At 44.9% G+C, this 19998-nt stretch overlaps 2 protein-coding genes across 8 annotated transcripts in view; both read left to right on the top strand.

The window, feature by feature from the left end:
* Positions 1-11333, top strand: part of srrm4 (serine/arginine repetitive matrix 4) — a 29542-nt gene extending 18209 nt beyond the window's left edge. For 2 of the 7 annotated variants that reach the window (XM_078789568.1, XM_058069636.2), the window contains 8 exons: positions 2966-3046; positions 3804-3887; positions 5234-5339; positions 7364-7602; positions 8288-8479; positions 8559-8660; positions 8731-8880; positions 8962-11333. In XM_078789568.1, coding sequence (XP_078645694.1) covers positions 2966-3046; positions 3804-3887; positions 5234-5339; positions 7364-7602; positions 8288-8479; positions 8559-8660; positions 8731-8880; positions 8962-9178 — 1171 coding nt within the window. In that variant the 3' untranslated portion in view covers positions 9179-11333. Of the gene's footprint in view, positions 1-2962; positions 3047-3803; positions 3888-5233; positions 5340-7363; positions 7603-8287; positions 8480-8558; positions 8661-8730; positions 8881-8961 lie in introns of all 7 variants that reach the window. The other 5 variants (XM_078789567.1, XM_058069635.2, XM_078789571.1 and 2 more) reach the window with 3 other exon arrangements.
* Positions 11334-11425: 92 nt separating this feature from the next.
* hspb8 (heat shock protein b8) lies at positions 11426-18781 on the top strand. The gene is made up of 3 exons (XM_058069694.2): positions 11426-12168; positions 16454-16517; positions 17623-18781. The coding sequence occupies exons 1-3, from the start codon at positions 11739-11741 to the stop codon at positions 17783-17785; spliced, it is 657 nt and encodes a 218-aa protein (XP_057925677.2). The 5' UTR covers positions 11426-11738; the 3' UTR covers positions 17786-18781.
* The last annotated feature ends 1217 nt before the right edge of the window (positions 18782-19998 follow it).

The following is a 19998-nucleotide window of genomic DNA, read 5'->3' as shown; positions in this document are numbered from 1 at the left end:
TGTATGGTAGAGTGGCCAGACGAAAGCCACTCCTTAGTAAAAGGAACATGGCAGCCCGTCTGGAATTTGCCAAAAAGCACCTGAATGACTCTCAGACCATGAGAAACAAAATTCTCTGGTCTGATGAGACAAAGATTGAACTCTTTGGTGTGAATGCCAGGCGCCATGTTTGGAGGAAACCAGGCACTGCTCATCACCAGGCCAATACCATCCCTACAGTGAAGCATGGTGGTGGCAGCATCATGCTGTGGGGATGTTTTTCAGCAGCAGGAACTGGCAGACTAATAGAAGGAAAAATGAATGCAGCAATATATAGAGATATCCTGGATGAGAACCTGCTCCAGAGCGCTCTTGAGCGAAGGTTCATTTTTCAGCAGGACAACGACCCGAAGCACACAGCCAAGATCTCAAAAGATTGGCTTCAGAACCACTCCGTGAATGTCCTGGAGTGGCCCAGCCAGAGTCCAGACTTGAATCCGATCGAACATCTCTGGAGAGATCTGAAAATGGCTGTGCACAGACGTCTCCCATCCAACCTGATGGAGCTTGAGACTTATTGCAAAGAAGAATGGGCAAAACTGCCTAAAGATAGGTGTGCTAAACTTGTGGGATCATATTCAAAAAGACTTGAGGCTGTAATTGCTGCCAAAGGTGGATCAACAAAGTATTAAGCAAAGGCTGTGAGTACTTATGTAAATGTGATTTTTTTCGTTTTCTATTTTTAATAAATTCAAAACATGTCAAAAAAACCTTTTTTCACATTGTCATAATGGATTATTTTGTGTAGAATTTTGAGGTAAGAGATTAATTTAATTCAGTTTGGAATGAGGCTGTAACATGACAAAATGTAGAAAAAGTGAAGCTCTGTGAATACTTTCCGGATGCACTGTAGGAAACCTGCTTACCACCTTCTCAATACACATGATTAGAGCCCTCGAGACATGAAATAACACACCTATAGTCACTGTTACACTCCTATGACCCAATATAGTAAACATAATAAGAGATAATAAGACATATAAGACATCGGAACCCTGCTTACCATCTTCTAAATACACTTTGCAACATTATTAGAGCCCTCTAAGCATGGAATAACACCCCTATAGTCACTGTAACACTCCTATACCCAATAATAAGAGAAAATAAGACATATAAGATACAACAAAGACTCACACATTAGCGTCTACAGCAGGGGTGGGCAAATATTTTGACTCGTGGGCCGCATTGAGTTAACAAAATTGTCCAGGGGGCCAGAACATGTATTTAACACACACATTTTCCTTGAATGATTTGTCTAATTGTAGCTGTATGTTCTCATGTGGCTTTTTTCAGGAGCACTTTAAACATCAAACTATGTCACTAAATTTTACATTTAAAAAAAAATGACTAAATAAGACATGTTGCCAGTTTGTATGTTAAAAGTTGAAATACTGAAAAAGCAACTGGCGGGCCGGATTCAAACACTTGGTGGGCCGCATGTGGCCCCCGGGCCGTAGTTTGCCCACCCCTGGTCTACAGCGTACTTCCCGTGGTGACTATTGTCTGATCAATGTAATGCTACTGCCCCCTGGTGACCAGTGTGAGTCAAGATTTACTTCAGTGGCTTTTCCAGGGAACATTCACACAGGAGCTGCTGTCATCTCCATCACACCAGTCACATGCACGCTGCACGCTGCACGCTGCACGCTGCACGCTGCACGCTGCACGCTGCACGCTGCTAACACTGCAGCCAACAAATACGGTATTACGCCACAAGTATTACAAGTATTACACCACAAGTATTACACCACAAGTATTACAAGTATTACACCACAAATATTACAAGTATTACACCACAAGTATATCACATATTCTGAATGCCTTAAATGTCCATTGTTCCGCCTGAGAATGACTCATTTTGCCGCGGAATGTGTACAATTTGCTGAACTAGTGTATGTTTTTACTCAGGTTAGGGTTAGGGTAGGCCATACACAAACAGCCATCCTTTACAGTAGCAACAAATACCAGGTCCAGCCGAGGGCGACCGGAGTCGGGTTTTGTAGGCAATGCCACGGGTTAGTGGTTGGCAGCAATGCTCATTTTCATACATTATTCATCTCCAGTGTCACAATTCAAAAACACACATTCTACCTCCTCAGGACAAAAACAGCCATTCCCCAAAAGCAGTGGGAAAAATATGCATATGTATTCATATTGTTGCCAGTGATGCCACGGGTCGGTGCTTTGCAGAGACATTGGCTTTTATGCACCATTTTCTTCTAGCGTCAGATTTAAAAGGAAAAGTCACACTTGAGGTCCTTGGGACTAAAAATGTCCGCTTCCAAAAACTGCTGTTACAAATACGACCATGACACGAAGGCAACATTGATTTTCATGAGTTATTTTTGCTTCCAGTGTCAGATGTAAAACAAAAACCCACACTTGGCATCCTTAGGACAAAAATGTCAGATTCGCAAAAAAACAACAGTAGAAATGAAAGGGTTTTATTTGGCTGTTCCGTGGGTCAGTGCTTGACAGCAACGTTGATTTTTATGGATGATGAGATTCTCCAGTGTCAGATGGAAACCAGCAACTTACAATTCCCAAAAACTGCTGATATAGCCATATTGTTTGAGGCTGTGACATGGCGGCGACATTGATTTTCGAGAATAATTTTTATCTCCAGTGTCAGGTTTCAAACAAAAAGCCACGTTCAAGGTTCTCAGGAAAAAAGATGTTTGCTTCTCAAAAACTGCTGTTGAGATATTATATCTAGATATTTTTATATGGGCTGTGCAGCACGGGTCAGTGGATGGCAGAGTGCAATCGGTTGTTCGGTTGTAAAATCAGTCAAAACCTATTTTAGTGTTTTCCCAGGAGACACGTTGGCTTTGCTCAGCGGCATTACTTCCATTGCACATACGAAGAGAAAACGTCCACGTTAAAGAGCCACTCAAGGCCGTCTTCTCTTTTTTCCTGCCAGCAGCTCGGTGAATTTCAAGCGCAAGAGGAAGGACGAGAAGAGGAAGGATGAGAAGAGGAAGGACGCGTGCAAGCAGAAGAAAAGGTCAGCGTGTGACTCCGACACAGAAAACCCCTTCTCATTATCTCATCATCATGCTTATCATTAAAGCTCATGAGATATGAGGTCATCGTTTGTACCTTTGCAAATGGACATTTTCAACAATACTGGGCCGTTTGCATTTGGACTCTCCTGCTATTTGCATTCTGCCTGCAGCTTCGGTGACAAACAATGGCCACTTCCCAAAAGCTGTGAGAAAATATCTTTATATTCAAATACATTGATTTTTATGCAGTATATTTCCCTAGTATGTCTACATTTGAGGCTCTAAGGACAAAAATGTCTGCTTCCCAAAAACTGCTGTTAAAATACGAGATATTAAGTTATTTTTGTCTGTGACAGAGGTCAGTGCTTGGCAGCAACATTGATTGTCATTAATTATTTTTGTCTGCAGCATCCAATTTCAAATAAAAGCTTCAGGTCTGCTTCCTGCTGCTAAGAAAAATACGATATAGTCTTATTTTTTGAGGTTATGACTTGGCAGCACCAAATTAGGATTTGTCACACCTGGCATCCTCAGGACAAAAACAGCTGTTTTTAGGTATAAGTATAGATATGAAGTTATTGTTATCTGTGACAGAGGTCAGCACTTGGCAGCAACATTATGCATTATGAATTATGTTGCATTATTAATTTTTCCGGCGTCAAATTGAAGTCCGTTTGTTGCGTTTGCTGAGCGCTGATCATCTTTGCAAATTTCCAGTTTTATTTTTCCTTCTCTTGTGTGCTCGTCGCCTCTCAGCTCGAGGACTCGGTCGCGTCGGAGGCATCGCCAGTGGACGTCAGCCTTGGAATGTTCTTGCTGTCAATCACCTGCAGAGGACAGGTATGGCGCCCCCCCTCGCCGCCATCCCCAGTCTTTTATCAACTGGAGGGGTCTCTGCCGGCCAGCTTGATGACTGATAAAGCCGAGCTGATGCGCTTATCACGGCGCCGCAGGAAGCACTCCAGCGGAACGCATATTGGCTCCCAAAGATCCTTTTTTGAGTAGGACGTTCTTTCATGGGGTTTCTCCTCCTTGATGGAAGAACAAGCTATGGATGGTAGCTCCCTGGGCTCCTCACTCAATAGGAATTCATCAGGCAAACATGTCGTTATCCTGGCCGCCTCCCTCTGTTGCAAGAACAGCAACTATTATTTTCTCCCCAGGGAAAATAGTCAAAGTCAATAGCCAAAGATCATCTCTATGGCAGATGCAGTGCTGTTTGGATTACACTAAAACAGTGTTTGTGGCAGCAGTGCTGCTGTTTTTCAGGACCTCCTACCAAATCGCTTGTCAAAGAAACTCTGTAGGACGGACGCACGGCTGTTTTTAAGAATTGCCAGAAAACACTGGTCAAAGATCCTCTATATGACAGGAGCGATCTGCGGTTTTTAAGAACCTTTTTCCAAAACGTTCTTCCACATAACAGGACCACGCTGCTATTTTTAAGGACCCACTCCAAAGATTTTAGTCAACTATACAGCTGCTGTTTTTGAGAACATATTGCTTAAAAAAAATCCAACTTATGACGGCAAAAGACGAGTCAAAAATCCTCCATATGTCAAGACAGAAGCATTGCTGTTTTGGAGGACCTACAACAAAAATATGAGTCAAAGATCCTCTATGGTTTTTAAAAAACATGCTCTACACCGTGTGCTGTTTTTGAGGATCTACGCCATGAATGCAAGTCAAAGAGCCTCTGCTGACAGAAGCCTGCTGCTGCACAAATGGGCTCAAAGGTCCTCTTCAGGATGGAAGCGCTGAAGAACCCCCTTTAAGGCTGTTTTTGAGGATTGTTTGTTTCTTTCGGCCATACTGATTTTGGCTTGAGCTCTTCATATTCCGGATGCCCTTCCTGACGAATACTAATGATGCTTACTAGTGGAGATTCGAACCCCGGGCGTTTGCTCCGAGGTCCGTAGCACTAACCACTACACCACGGTGGGTTTGCTGTTTTTGAGGATCTATGGCCAAGTGAAAGATCTTCTGCATGAAAATCCCCAACTGACCTGAACCCAAGCCAACCGTGGGCTCGTCTCACATTTGCCATTTTTGGCTGTGCTTCAAGCGAGTCCGGCAGGACGTGAACACCGAGTAGATTTTTGTGGATATTTGCTGTGGATTCCAAGTGGGAACGCTACCTTAACGAGTGCTGTTGTTGATTTGATCTGCTTTTGTGTTCCCCGTAGACGCATTGCTGAGGCCCGTCAGACGTCAGGACGCGTGGCGGCCACCCGCAAGGGAGTCAAATCAGTAAAAACGGCGGCAAAATACCCGTCAGTCTTCTGTACGAAAGTACGAAAGTATATTCTATTTTTCATCTGTTTTCCATGATTCCAAGAATGCTTCCAAGCTGACAGTGAAATATATTGCGGTAAAATAATACCCAGAGAAGATCCTGTCCAAGGCCAGAATGTCATGGGGGGGGGGCAGAAATATGTGACATAAAACGCCAACCCTCAGACGGAAATCATTTTGGCGGAACATTCGGGACCTCTCAGCTGGTGCTGGGAGATGATAGGCTTATCCATGTTTGATGGCGGTGCATCTCGTGGGGGGGGGGGCATGCGCTACAGGCTTTTCCATCATGCATGTGCTGACTTTGACGTGCTAGACTTGGAGGTTTTTTCTGACTAAGTCAGTTTGAGTTTTTGGTGTAAAGCAGGAAAGCATAGCACCTCCTTAAAAGGAAGTGAAACCCTGTCGGCCAATCAGGCTGCAGTTAACTGGATATTGTGTAAAACAACAACGCTGACCCGTCATGGGTGCTAATTAGGGATGGCTAATACGTGAAGTGGACTGGACCAACGACAAAATGCTAATTGGAAACCCAATATTAGTGTCCGTCAGAAAAGTCAATGAGCTTAATTGATTGAATGATTGACAGTTTCTGAATGAGCCACCTAAACGCTTATTGGCTCTTTGTCGGAGGATGCTAATTGCGCTGATGGATGTTGGTAATTATGCAGCTTTTAATGAAAATCCAATGCGTGAATCCATAGGTTGAATCAACTTCAGTATCCCCAAACAGGCCGCCGTACTTGTGCTGAATCAGCAACACTGATTTATGAGCCCCCCCACAAAGTCATGGAAACCCCCCCTGCCCGGGTCATGGAAATGTAAACAATTGAACCACTGCTAATAGCAAAAGGTCCAAAGCATAATACCCGACACGGCCCCGTACTGTTTTCCCTGTGCGATTATTTTTCTGACGAACACACCACATGGAGGCGCCGTTGCCGAACCCCAGAAGTCGGACTGACATGGAATCTGTCCACAGCTCAACAAACCACCAACTGTAACTTTCAGACATTTAGCCCTATCGTCCACCCCTTTAGGGGACTGACGGGCCCATGGGTGTCAAATTGGAGCAAGATGGCTTGAAAAACACAAAACATGGGGCGGGACTTAAGATTGTTAGATTAAAACTGTGAGGATACTGTACTGCATGCATGTGTACTGCATGCATGTGTACTGCATGCATGCTGACATCCATTCCAGCATTTGGACCACAACCGACAGGTTCCAATAACAAAGTCGTAAAATAGCACATCCCAAACTCCTTCACGTGTTTCTTGGGAGTAAGTGACGGAAAATGGTGTGATTGGGCAGCCAAGGACAAGCTTCCCTACAATGCGAACAGGAGAGACAGGAAGTCGCTGAGGAAACAGCTGCAGGACAAATGCTGCTTTCCAAGGTGGTAGTCGGGGAACTTCCCACTCCAAAAAGGTCAAAGTGGCTCTGAGTTGTTGTCTTTTTCTTGCAATTGACGACTCTAATGATGCACTTATGTTGCCCCCTCTTTCTTACACCTTCCCTACTTAAGGAGGAAATCTTGATTGGTAAGTGGATGCTGTCGGGCAAATTGAGGGATGTTCATGTAGGTGGCCGCAGGCTGGGAGCAGGAAGCCCAGTCTTACTGTAGACTGATGGCATCTTTGTCCAATGTTCTCTGAGCCACAGCTGGGCTCCATCTCCTTTTGGCCTTCTTACGTAGAATTAGAGCCAGTAGATCTTTCCACTCAACCTCTATCTATGCTTTGTGTTCTTTCACATAATTGTGTAATAGCGACTTTTCTCAGATATCAGTCGTTTTTGACACTGAAGTGCGTTGAGACATTCTTTTGTGTTTAACTGCATGCCTCATATTTTGCATGTTTCTGATCTTGTCAAAGTTTGCGCTCCAAGAGTAAAGAAGTCACTTTCTTCAGTTTTATGTGGGAGGAGTTAGATGACGCTACAGTGAATCAAGCAGCTAGCTAGGTTCTTTTACCAGCGCTCACTTGGTTTTAATCCCCAGCCTCCTTGTCTGCTGACAGATTTTGTCGTCAAAGCTTTTCGAGGGGACAACATCCCGTCAGGGCGGCGGTCCGCACGATTTCGACTCAGGCAACGACACGTCGTCGCCACCATCCTGTAAAACTGCTGCAGATGGCAAGAGCACGGAGCATCAGCGTGCTGCCTCGGAGTTTGCTGTGAAGGACAACTCCTCAGACTCGGGGAACTCAGTGACCAGCTACACCTCTCTGTCCAAAACCTGCGGGGATGACGGCTCGAGGTAAGTGGCGTGGTGCACGAACAATGTAGAGGCGAGTTTCTACTGTATGTTTATGGTGAAATGGATGGGGCAAAGGATCAAGCTTTGAGGGGTGCCACTCCAAAAGCAACATTTGTCTGCAAAGTTGGTAGCGGAGTAACAGCCATCTTCTCCAGTACTGTCCAGAGATTGATCCCCTCTCAAAGAGCATTCATGGAGGCAGAAGGAAAACGTTCCGCCTAGAGAGTGTAGTTTCACGGTTTTGTGCCCATGATATGATTGTGAGTCAACTGGGAGAGATATTCTCATTTGAATAATGTCAGTGTGACTGCAGCCATGTCATCCATCCATCCATCCATCCATCTTCTAGGCCGCTTATCCCCAACTGGGTGGTGGTATGCTGGAGCCTATCCCAGCTGTCTTGGGGCGAGAGGCGGGGTCCACCCTGGACTGCTGGCCAGCCAATCCCAGGGCACATATGGGGGGGGGGGGTGAAGCCATGAAAACTCCACACAGATTTGCACCCAGGTCCTCCGGATCTCCTGACTGTGTGGCCAACATGCTAACCACTCATCTAACGTCAGATGTCCAAAGATCTACATTGTTCTTGCTCAAAGAGCAAAATTTCTTGAAACAAGTCAAGGACACCCAGAGAATAATCTCACTGAAGATTCTGACTTTGTTCCATCAAATGTTTCCCTCACAGAGACCACGTCACGTTGGGATCTTTTCAGACGTCTGACTGCTCACAGAGGGCGAGTAAGTCCTCCGGGGGTCGTCTGAGAACTCAGTCACGTAGCCGTGGGAGGAGGAAGAAGAAGAGGAGGTGGAGAAAAAGCAGATCATTGGGCAGCTCCAGATATTCAAGACACCAACCCAGAAGCTTGTCGTCTACCAGGTGTGAATTTTATAGAACGACACTTTGGAAGTCTTCCAGATCTGAAGGCTCAGTTCATTTGTTGTTTTGGTCCTTGAAGATCCTACTCGTGCTCACCGAGCTATTCGCCAGCTCTGAGGCGGCGAGACACCATGAGCAGCACCAGGTCCAGAGGAAGCTACTCCAGATACAGCCACGACAGGTGAACTTGACAAAAGTCAAGGCTGATCCTCGCCAGGAACTGCAGCATTTTTCACCTGTCTGCCTCACAGACTGCGATCGAGGCGGCGGACGTCCAGCTTCGGAGAAACGGACGTCGAGCACAAGGCCAGCAGGAAGAGACAGAGACGTAAATTCTACTCTCCGATGAGGAAGAGGAGGAGGGACTCGCCGAGTCATTTGGAGGCTCGTCGAATCACAAGGTAACATTTTCCATCATTCCCTAAGAGACGGTACTGCATGCTGACCAATAGTAATGGTTCTGTTGGCGTCTCCTCCTCCAGTGCCAGGAAGAGGCCCATCCCTTACTTCCGGCCCAGTCCCTCCTCCCGCAGCAGCATTTCATCCTGGAGCAGTCTCTTCTCGCACAGTCACATCCGGAGCAGGAGTCGCAATGGCAGCTCCTCCACCTCCTGGTCCTCTTACAGGAGCTTCAGTCGCAGCTCATCCTCATCCATCTTTGGGGTCCGGGGACGCGGTCGCAGCAGACCCAGGCATTAGAGGTCTGAAAGACGAGCCCATGGAGGTGGAGGACAGGGAATCCATGCTCCTCACACTTGGATGACAGGGTCCCGGTGAGGGTCTCATCTTGCTGTGCAAGCCTTTTCTTGCTGGCTGACTGACTGACTGTCACATGACCGTATTTGGTCATCTTGTACCGCCACGCTTTCATTTACCCGGAACGCTCACGGAGGTCCCGTAGGACTTTTGTCTCCAGTCTTCAGGGACTGTTGGTGGATAAGATGATTTGTGGTGAGCCAAGATGGATTTGGTCAAAGCTTCCCAAAATGTTCAATTCTTTAGGATTCCGTTTTTTACTCCAGTGGAAACCGCTCTCATAAATGTTGTTTATGTGGACAACCTGTGGACAACCTGTCTATTGTTCCATTGTTAACTTCAACAACGGCGTCAGCATAACTCCTGTCTAGTTACACATGCACACACACTTCCTGTTTAATGCAAAGTAAGCACTAAGTCTAAAATATCACAGCTTTTCACCCGACTGGACGAGAGATCAATCCAACACCTCAGACGTCTTTGAGTCTTCAGGACCCAGTCCACACGTCAGGGTTGCTGTATTCCAGCAAGACGTCTAGACATTCCCAGTGAAGCTTTGAGCTGAGGCAGGAGTTCAATTCCAAGGTTAGCAGGTGATGGAATCCTAACAGGTCAGAATTCCAGGGATTAGTGTTGAATTTCAGCAGGAACTCTATGGAAGCCAAGGTCATTCTCAAATATTCCCATGATTTTTCTAAGGGATGAGAGCTGTGCTGACGCAAGAGCCCCGTCCATTTTCCCAGCCAAGGATGTTGAGGCCAGAAGAAGATTCCTACCGCTTTTCAGCGGCTTAATTTTTTACGTTTTGTCTTTTCAAAGTGACAAGAAAAAAGAAAGAAATTTGTTTCTTGCTGAAAATGAAAGCAGAGTGTCTGCCAGCGCAAATGTCAGATGAATCCGTGCTCTCATCACGGCGCCAAATGTCAACAGCGCGTTGGCAACAGCGCGTCAACCATGCCATTAATCCCGCACGCCAGTCCGTGAGGCGGGTAAAATCTAATATTCACACGCTTTATGAAAGTTATTTAGGAACTTATTTTTCCCATTTATTAGTGCTTTTTCTGTAATTTCCTGATTTTATGTGTGTGGAAAAAAAAACAAAACAAACCTCCACATGCTTCGCCTTTTGTTATCAACACTACAACAACAAACTATGACAGCGAGAAAGTCACTGGTTTGACATTTGCTTTGTTGCCTTTCTTACTGGTAGCGATACGATTGCTTAGCCACCTAGCTTAGCCGGACGATTGGTTAGCGACATAGCTTAAACGGATGATTGCTTAGCTACCTAGCTTGGCTGGGAGCGATATGATTGCTTAGCCACCTAGCTTAGCATGTAGCAAAGCCAGACAGGAGGAAAGCCAAAGAAAGAGAGCATTAAGATAAGCTAATCTTTTAGCTTGTGATGTTATTAATTTTTGAACATTTTATTTGACTTTTCGTGCCAACTATCCTTTCCCCAACCAGATACTAAGCTAACTGAGCTAATGATCAATGCTAAATGGCGTCCATCTTTCCAGGATGTGTCCAAAATGTCAAACGCTTGACTCTCTACGTATTTAAACTTTGTATTTCCTTCTTAAGTGTTTGAATGTCTCGTCGATGAGGGAATGGCGTTTCATCATGATGCTCATTTGGGATTGGGATGACTGCAGGTTATTTATTAGTCAGGCTTTCAGGCGGAGAAGTCACATGGTGTCCACAGCAGGTGGAAATATGGAAAGGGTGATGTTATGCAATGATGTGGATCCGTGGATGGTCCCTTCATGTTTTTGTGTTTTTTGAAGAACATTAGAGTCACACTTTTAAAAACTTTTTTACATTTAATTGATTAAATAATTATTTTTATTCATATTTTTTATTTAGATTTGTATTCATTATTTATGGTAATATTTTACATTTATAGTCCACATTTTAACTCCTGAAATAAGAATAATAATTCGTTTTCATACAGTAACTCTATGTAATATTTACTACTTATAATCTTCACAGTGACTTTGATGCTCCTCCGTGTCTTTGTGCTCAGCGTCTTCTCTGATTTTGGGTGTTACATCAGACGATGTGTATGAAACGTGAATAAAGAAATTATTGAAAAACATTCTCCCCTTGGCTTGAATCAGTCGGTGACGTCATCTTGCAGGCCTGTGATTTATTAAAGAGTCAGCGAGTCATCGGGTCAAAAAGGGGCTGGCCTCGTGCAGCTGTCCTCTGCCGCTGCAAAAGGTGTCCACGCGCAACCCGTCTCCGGTCTCGCTTTTAAAGTTGTGTATGTTGGGTTTTTTTGCAGCGTGCGACCTCCGGACTCATGAACACTCTTGACACATTTTGACTCATCTTGACCGACTCATCTTGGGAGGCACTATAAAATACTGCTCAGCCCTTTCCCCCTGCGACTCTTTAGTTGAGCTACCTACTGTAAGTCGGCGGATGGTCCATTGTGTCCACGGTGATGCAACACCTGACCCTCAAGTTTCCATCTACTTCCAGATAGTTTCACACGGACATGGCGGAAGGAGACTTTTACACCCTGGGCAGCCGCCAAAGGTTTCCCCGGGATCCGTTCGGAGAGTCCCCCTTCAGGGAGCAGCTGGCCTCCCGCTTCATGGAGGATGACTTCGGCATGCCGCCTTTCCCCGACGACCTCTCCATGGACTGGCCGGGCTGGGCGCGACCCGGCCGGCTGAGCACCCGCCTGGGCTCGGCGCCCTTCGGCGGCGCCTTACGCTCGAGCTTCCCCGGCCACCAGCAGCGGCAGTCTACGGCGGGGCCTTCGCTCTACGGCGGTCGCTACGGCGAGGCCTCCCCGCGGACCTCCCCGACCACCGGCCTCTACGGCCCCGGCGGGGAGCCGTGGAAGGTGTGCGTCAATGTGCACAGCTTCAAGGCGGACGAGCTCAACGTCAAAACCCGGGATGGTTTCGTGGAAGTCTCAGGTCAGTCGTTTTGTTGGTTGGTGTCCCGTTGGAAACAATGGAAGTAGGGATGGTCTGTTCCAGCATCAAACTGTGGCCTTCCTCGAGGCTGGAAAATGGAAAACATGTTACATTCCATGTTTCCCCCCCAAAGGCGAGGCTAATTTGACCTTTTCCTACTCCGTGTAGGTACGCCATTACATTTGTGGTACCAATATTCATGTCACAAATTTGAAACCTTTCAGCAACTTTCCATGCATTTTTATGCCCCAAAATGGGATAGGCTCCAGCATACCCCGCCGCCCTAATGAGGATAAGCGGTATAGAAGATGTATTACAGAACATTTATCAATTTTGGTGGAGTTTCTGGCTTGTCACTTTGGAACTCATTTGAATGATTTTCTAAGTCACCTGAAAAACTCATAGTTTTGATTCATGTCAAATCTTGGAACATTGGCAACAAGGGCGGGAACATTTCCGAGGTCTTTCTTTTTAATCAATTTCCCATATTTCAGACTTTGTCGCAACTTCCCAGACGTTTTCATGCCAAAAGTGGATTCAAAGACTTGGACTTGCACCCAAAAAAAATCAGTATTTTGGATCCATTTTTTGTTTTACAACATTTGTCATTTGCAGTCCCATCATTCATGGCACTTTAGACCAAACATTGCTGGAATGCCAAGGCAAATTCAGAAATGTTCCCAAACTTGGGAGTCATTTTTATGCAACAGTATTTCAATAGTGATGATAGGAGTATTAGTAGTAGTGGTGGTGGTAGTAGTAGTAGTAGTAGTAGTAGTAGTAGTAGGTACTGAGTCAGACAGTGGGCGTATGCAAAAGCAACTGGTAGTTCTGCCGAGTAACCGCTTGGCCCAGCCTCTCTGATGTCCGTTTATGTGGAAAGATCTGGACAGGTTCGGAGGACAGGGGCTTTGGGGGGCACTCAAGCCGGGGCACCTGTTCCAAATTCCTGGAGCGTCGTTCCCTCAGTCGCTGGCGGGCTAGCTCGATTTAGCACACACACACTTGTGTCCAAATATGTGTGGTATGCCAGTTGGACACGAGATGCCGTGCCGGGCCAACCCCCCCTTTCTAAAAGTGGGATCACAAGCATGCAGGAGGTCAGAGGTGAGACAGCAAGCAGGAAATGTCAGATCAGGTTTTAGCAGCGTGACTCAGGTCTGATCTGGTCTTGGTTTTTGGATTCAACATGCCTCCAATAAGTTCCCCGGCCTCACCATGCTCTGAGACATTTCCAGTCCCAAGGTGACGTACTGGTCCACACTTGTGGCCCAATCTCCAGTGGATGTCTTATACCTAATTCTGGATCTCGTGTCCTCAGTGTGAGTCATATGTCATTGGTCTTGGTTTCAAACTTCGGACACTGTCTCAAACCTAGATCTAATTTCTACATAGAAAGTCTTTGTATTGGATCTCAGTCCCAAGTCTAGCTGTTGGTCTTGGTACCAAGTCAAAGTCTGAAACAGACTTCTGAACGCTTACACTTGAGGCTTGCAGTCTAGAACGCGTGAGCTCTCATGATGAAAGTCCAAGTCTATGTTTGAAGTCCGGGTCCCTGGTCTTGGTCTGAAATGGACATGAAGTCTCAAATGGGTCTGAGGTATCAAGTCTAGGTCTGTAATCCAAGTCTGACATCTCATTTCAAGTTGAGGTGTCGGTCTCATGTCCAGTGCACCTGGTCTGGGTGCCCACTGTATGGGAGTTTCAAGTCCTAGTCTTGCATATTCAGGTCTAGGGTTCATGTCAAAGTCTTGCATACTGGATAGGTTTGGAGTCTAATGTCTCATGTCTCCCAAATCTCAGTCTTAAGTTTTTTGGCATCTGAGGTGGACATCTGTAAAAGTGTGGAAGGTTTGGAGTAGGCCTGCACGATATATCGAAAAAATACCGTAATCGCGTTATCTGCATGTGCGATATCCATATTGAAAAGATGCGCGATAAATTCTATTTAATGAATGCATAAGCAACGCATTTCTTCCATGCGCACTTTGGCCATTCCGGTGCTACTTTACACGGGCGCAACCTTAAGATGCCGCTTTGCTATTGGCCAGAGCGAGCCATTCTCTCGTTCTCGGCGGAGGACCTGAAGGTTTAACGAAGATATGGATGGAGACCAAAGCAGAGAGCAGCTGGTTCCTAAAAGACACTGCACCGCCGGAATTTGGGACTACTTTGGTTTTACAACACAGGACGAATCACAGACAAGTTATTTGCAAGTCATGCTGTAAAACAGTGGCTCCGTCGAGGGGAAACACAACACATCTCCACAGCCACCTACAACACAACAACAAGGACCTTTACGATGTGTATTTGTAATCTAAAACTGCAGGTAAACCAAAGACAAATTCTCAAACGAGCATGAATGAAAGTTTTGCTTCTGTCACTTCTTATGAGAAAACTTTGAAGCGACACAAAGTTTTAACTGCAGCCATTACCCGATATATAGCCAAATTTAAACGCTCCGTTCATGTTGTGTGTAAAGAGGGCTTTTTGGAACTGGTAAAGGAGTTTACCGAAGATATCAGGTGCCATCACGAACATAGTTCTCCCAAGTCGCTGTTGCTGAGATGTAAAATGTAAAACACTTGTGTGAAGTCCTTAAAGGCAGAACCCGGTGAAGTGGATTTTTATGCTAGCACCACCGACATGTAGCCCAGTCCAACCAGTGAGTCCTATATGAGCTTTACTGGTAAATAGCAACTTATGACGGTGTAATATAATGCTATAGCTATCGATGTAAGAACGTCATGGAGGTTGCTAGATATCATTACTTAAATTAAACTCTTATAAGCTATTTTTATTATCATATCTGTCCAAACAAATGCACCTATGGTTGTACCAGGTATTAAAATTAATCAATAAACTGAAGAAACAAGGCTGGTCAAATAATTGATCCATGACTGTGTACAATTTGGTAAATGGGAAGTCAAAATGTTTATATTATAGGAACAAAACGGCAAAGCTCCTGCTTCAAAATGCTTGCAGACTGCACTTTAAGTTTAAAGATTGTATTTTTCCAGGTACCCTGTGATTGGCTGGCGACCAGTCCAGGGTGTACCCCACCTCTTGCCCGAAGACAGCTGGGATAGGCTCCAGCACCCCCCGCGACCCTCGTGAGGACAAGCGGTGGAAAATGATTGAATGAATGAAAAACTGAATGTAGATGTTAAGGTTTTGTCAAAGCTTTTGCATCAAATTGTTTCCAGTTTGCATGAAAAATACACATGAACATGTTCACGTGTTTTAATGCAAGTAAATGCAGCGTTTGAAATGCTTGAGTCATTTTTAGTTTGTCTGCAAAATAATGGAATAAGCAACTTTGGGCAAGACTTTAGGTCGACATAAATGTAAACATTTGTTTTTTTACATTTGTAAGTAATTGACTTGTGAGCTTAATTGATTATTTTCTGTTTTTTAAATAGATTTTTTTAAATATGGTTCATGCAGATTATATTTTAGGGGGAAGAAAAAAATATTGCAATAATATCGTTATTGCAAAATTAGACACCCATATCTCATATCACACTAATTACCAATATCGTGCAGCCCTAGTTTGGAGGTCTAAAGTCTTGGTGATGAAGTCCGGGTGATGGTTTCCAAGTCAAAGGCGGTCTTACTTCAGACAGGAAGAATGTCTGCTGGACAGCTTTGTCCATTGCTCGCTCCCAGAACTTGCTACGTAGAACCTTTGGAATCTCTGCTGGCTCTCGTCTGTCCATCTTGTGAGGAGCCGTGTCATGCTCCTCATCATCGTCATCCTCGTGGTCAGCGGCACGGCGGTTTAAGGAACACTCCAGAGTTTTATGTGCTCTTGACGGACGGCCGTCCATGCTGATTTTTAGCAGCTGCGAGCAAGGATCAGAAATCAGAAATGGCAAATGGCAAGGTGGGGTCAGCCAGTCAAGCTTTTCTGGCCTTTTTTAATTTTTGTTTTATTTTGCCGGTTCTCCCAACGGTCTGTTTGGCTGAGCTAATGCTCCTCAACGAACATGAGACAGTTGAACGTCTGAGGTTTCTGGGGGTAAAAAGCCTTAACACCTTTTCCATGATTTAAAACCATTTAAAAACATATATACACAAGTGTCTGGGTTTTCCTCCAACAAGTCAGTTTGAAGGACTTAAAACCCAAATACGCTTGAAATGATAGGGTAAGGGGTGAGGGTTGGGCTGGGGTGGGTTTAGGGTTTAGGGTTGGGGTGGGTTTTGGGTAAGGGTTGGGGTGGGTTTAGGGTAAGGGTTCGTGAGCTGACGCCATGTCGTCTGGTCTTGTCTTGTCGCCAAGCAGGAAAGCATGAAGAGAAGCAAGAGGAAGGAGGGATCGTCACCAAGAACTTCACCAAGAAGATTCAGTGAGTGTCCAAAGTCTGGTATTGTTTTGTCTGCAATTTTTGCGTCCGCCGTTGCTTGGTTGGGGGGTCAGTTTTGGTGGCTATAAATAGACCAGGCTGCATTCCAACTTTGGCCCAACTGGGAGCAGACTTCACACTGGAGTGGGATGCTTGTGGAGGGTTTCCTCTAATTAGGAAGACTCTGGGCCGGCAGAGCGAGATGTTTACGTTGACGCGGCTCTGATTTCCTTATTTGGCAAAGACCAGAGTCTGCACGGCTCCTCGGAATGAACATTGGCACCCTTAGCCGAGCTTCTTTATTCCTTGCTGCCTTTGAAGACCATAGTAGAAGATCTCCACGCCAGGGGTGCCCAAACAGATGAAACTTTAACACTTAGGTATTTTATCAAGCCACACACAGAGAGATGCTAGCAAGCTATGTTCATCTCAGTTTGTCATCAGTGACACAGCAAATGATCCATATCATCTTCGCTCTTCTCCCAGTTTTGGATTTCATTTTCCAAATATTTCAACATTAGTCCTAATCTTTGTAAAAACAATTTAAAGATTTTCATAATATTTAGGCTTCATTTACAGCGTTTGACTTGTAACATTATTAGAGGCCTCTAGACATGAAATAGCACACCTAGTCACGTTACACTCCAATGACCCAATATCGTAGACAGAATAAGACATACGAAAAATGTTTACCACCTTCTGAATACAGTTTGTAACATTATTAGAGCCCTCTAGACATTAAATAGCACCCCTATAGTCTATAATCTAAATATGGAAGACATAATGGGAGAAAATAAGACACAATAGACTCACAGATGTTGGCATGTGACTCCTTGTTGCTTGAAAATGCTTCATTTAGACATATGAAACGTAGATGTACTAGAATGTGTAACATTTTGCCAACTGTATGTATTTCTGAACTATTAATCGTCCATAATTTCACTAAGATGGATAGCTGATATATGCTTTATTTTATTTATTTCACCACTAAAACAATGAGCAGCGGTCCACAAATGTGCCGCATTTTAAGCGCCCCCTCACTGCTGTGCCATAGTTTGGTTCCTACATAGACAGCTCATCTTTTTCTTGGCTTTTGTCCCGCCTTCAGGATCCCGATGGATGTGGATCCTCTCACGGTCTTTGCCTCGCTGTCCCCCGAAGGCGTCCTCATCATCGAGGCCCGCCCGACGCCCCCGTATTACCTCTTCAGCAAGGAAGGCCCCCAAGGCTCAGGGCACGATGCTGGCGCCCCCCAGGCCCTGGCAGTCTAAAGCCACCCCACCCCCTCACGTAGAAGAAGCCACCCTGAGGACTCTGTTGGTCTTGGATAATGTGACTAAGGTAGATAGCGGAGGGTCATACCACCACAGATGTGTCTTTCTATGCTAGAGTAGAACCCTGGTGATTTTGATGGCTGGTAATCCAAGATGGCTGACATTATTACGGGGGTATAGCCTCCCCCCTGTCTTCCAGCTGTCGTACGTTGAGCTCCACAGTCAAATGAGTACCCCATGCTTGTAGCTTCTCCAAAATACACACTTTTACCCCCGCCATGTTGACACACACAAGAACCTTTGTTTATGTTCCCAACCAGTTCCGATTTCACCCTCTTTAACAAACCAACAGGATTAGCGTCAACATCATCTTTCTGTATCAATATTATTTCTCTTTCCTGACTGGTCTAAGGAGGATGATTACTGGGGGAGGGGCTCTCCTTTTACACCCATCAGCTTCAAAAAGTCCTCAAACTTTCTAGAATTTGTCTGTCTGAACAAGAATCTCATGGTTCCTTTTGGAAGTGATCCAAGGATGGTGTCATCAGTCATTCCACCGACTATTTGATATCCTGGGTTGCTGTCTCAACCCTACTGGTAGTTTTGGTGGGACTGGCCCAGGATGGATGGATCTAAGAATGGATGGATCTAAGGATATATGGATGGATGGATCTAAGGATAGACGGATGGATGGAACTAAGGCTATATGGATATATGGATGGATGAATGTAAGGATAGACGGATGGATATATGGATTGATCTAAGGATAGATGGATGGATTTAAGGATAGATTAATTGATGGCTATAAGGGTATATGGATGGATCTAAGGATACAGTGCATCCGGAAAGTATTCACAGCGTTTCACTTTTTCTACATTTTGTCATGTTACAGCCTCATTCCAAACTGAATTAAATTAATCTCTTACCTCAAAATTCTACACAAAATACTCCATTATGACAATGTGAAAAAGTTTTTTTTTTACTTTTTTTGAATTTATTAAAAATAGAAAACAAAAAAATCACATTTACGTAAGTATTCACAGCCTTTGCCATGAAGCTCAAAATTGAGCTCAGGTGCATCTTTTTTCCACTGATCATCCTTGAGATCTTTCTACAGCTTAATTGGAGTCCACCTGCAGTAAATTCAGTTGATTGGACATGATTTGGAAAGGCACACACCTGTCTATATAAGGTCCCACAGTTGACTGTGCATGTCAGAGCACAAACACCAAGCATGAAGTCAAAAGAACTGTCTGTAGACCTGCGAGACAGGATTGTCTTGAGGCACAAATCTGGGGAAGGATACAGAAAAATCTCTGCTGCTTTGAAGGTCCCAATGAGCACAGTGGCCTCCATTATTCGTAAATGGAAGACGTTTGGAACCACCAGGACTCTTCCTAGAGCTGGCCGGCCTTCTAAACTGAGCGATCGGGGAAGAAGGGCCTTAGTCAGGGAGGTGACTAAGGCCCCGATGGTCACTCTGTCAGAGCTCCAGCGTTCCTCTGTGGAGAGAGGAGAGCCTTCCAGAAGGACAACCTTCTCTGCAGCAATCCACCAATCAGGCCTGTATGGTAGAGTGGCCAGACGAAAGCCACTCCTTAGTAAAAGGAACATGGCAGCCCGTCTGGAATTTGCCAAAAAGCACCTGAATGACTCTCAGACCATGAGAAACAAAATTCTCTGGTCTGATGGCTTTCGTCTGGCCACTCTACCATACAGGCCTGATTGGTGGATTGCTTGGTGTTTGTGCTCTGACATGCACAGTCAACTGTGGGACCTTATATAGACAGTTATTATATTTCCAAATCATGTCCAATCAACTGAATTGCAGGTGGACTCCAATTAAGCTGTAGAAAGATCTCAAGGATGATCAGTGGAAAAAAGATGCACCTGAGCTCAATTTTGAGCTTCATGGCAAAGGCTGTGAATACTTAGTATGTAAATGTGATTTTTTTGTTTTCTATTTTTAATAAATTCAAAAAAAGTACAAAAAAAACTATTTCACATTGTCATAATGGAGTATTTTGTGTAGAATTTTGAGGTAAGAGATTAAATTAATACAATTTGGAATGAGGCTGTAACATGACAAATGTGGAAAAAGTGAAGCGCTGTGAATACTTTCCGGATGCACTGTAGATGGATGGATGGATCTGAGGATAGATGGATGGATGTATTGTTTAGAATATGTTGTAGAAACATCATGCCATGCC

The sequence above is a fragment of the Doryrhamphus excisus genome, linkage group LG3 (genome assembly GCF_037039965.1).
Source record: "Doryrhamphus excisus strain RoL-2023G ecotype Guam linkage group LG3, RoL_Dexc_Guam_v1.1, whole genome shotgun sequence".
NCBI classification, from domain to species: Eukaryota; Metazoa; Chordata; class Actinopteri; order Syngnathiformes; family Syngnathidae; genus Doryrhamphus; species Doryrhamphus excisus.
Note: the sequence above shows the minus strand (reverse complement) of the source record. Positions and strands in the feature narration are given on the sequence as shown.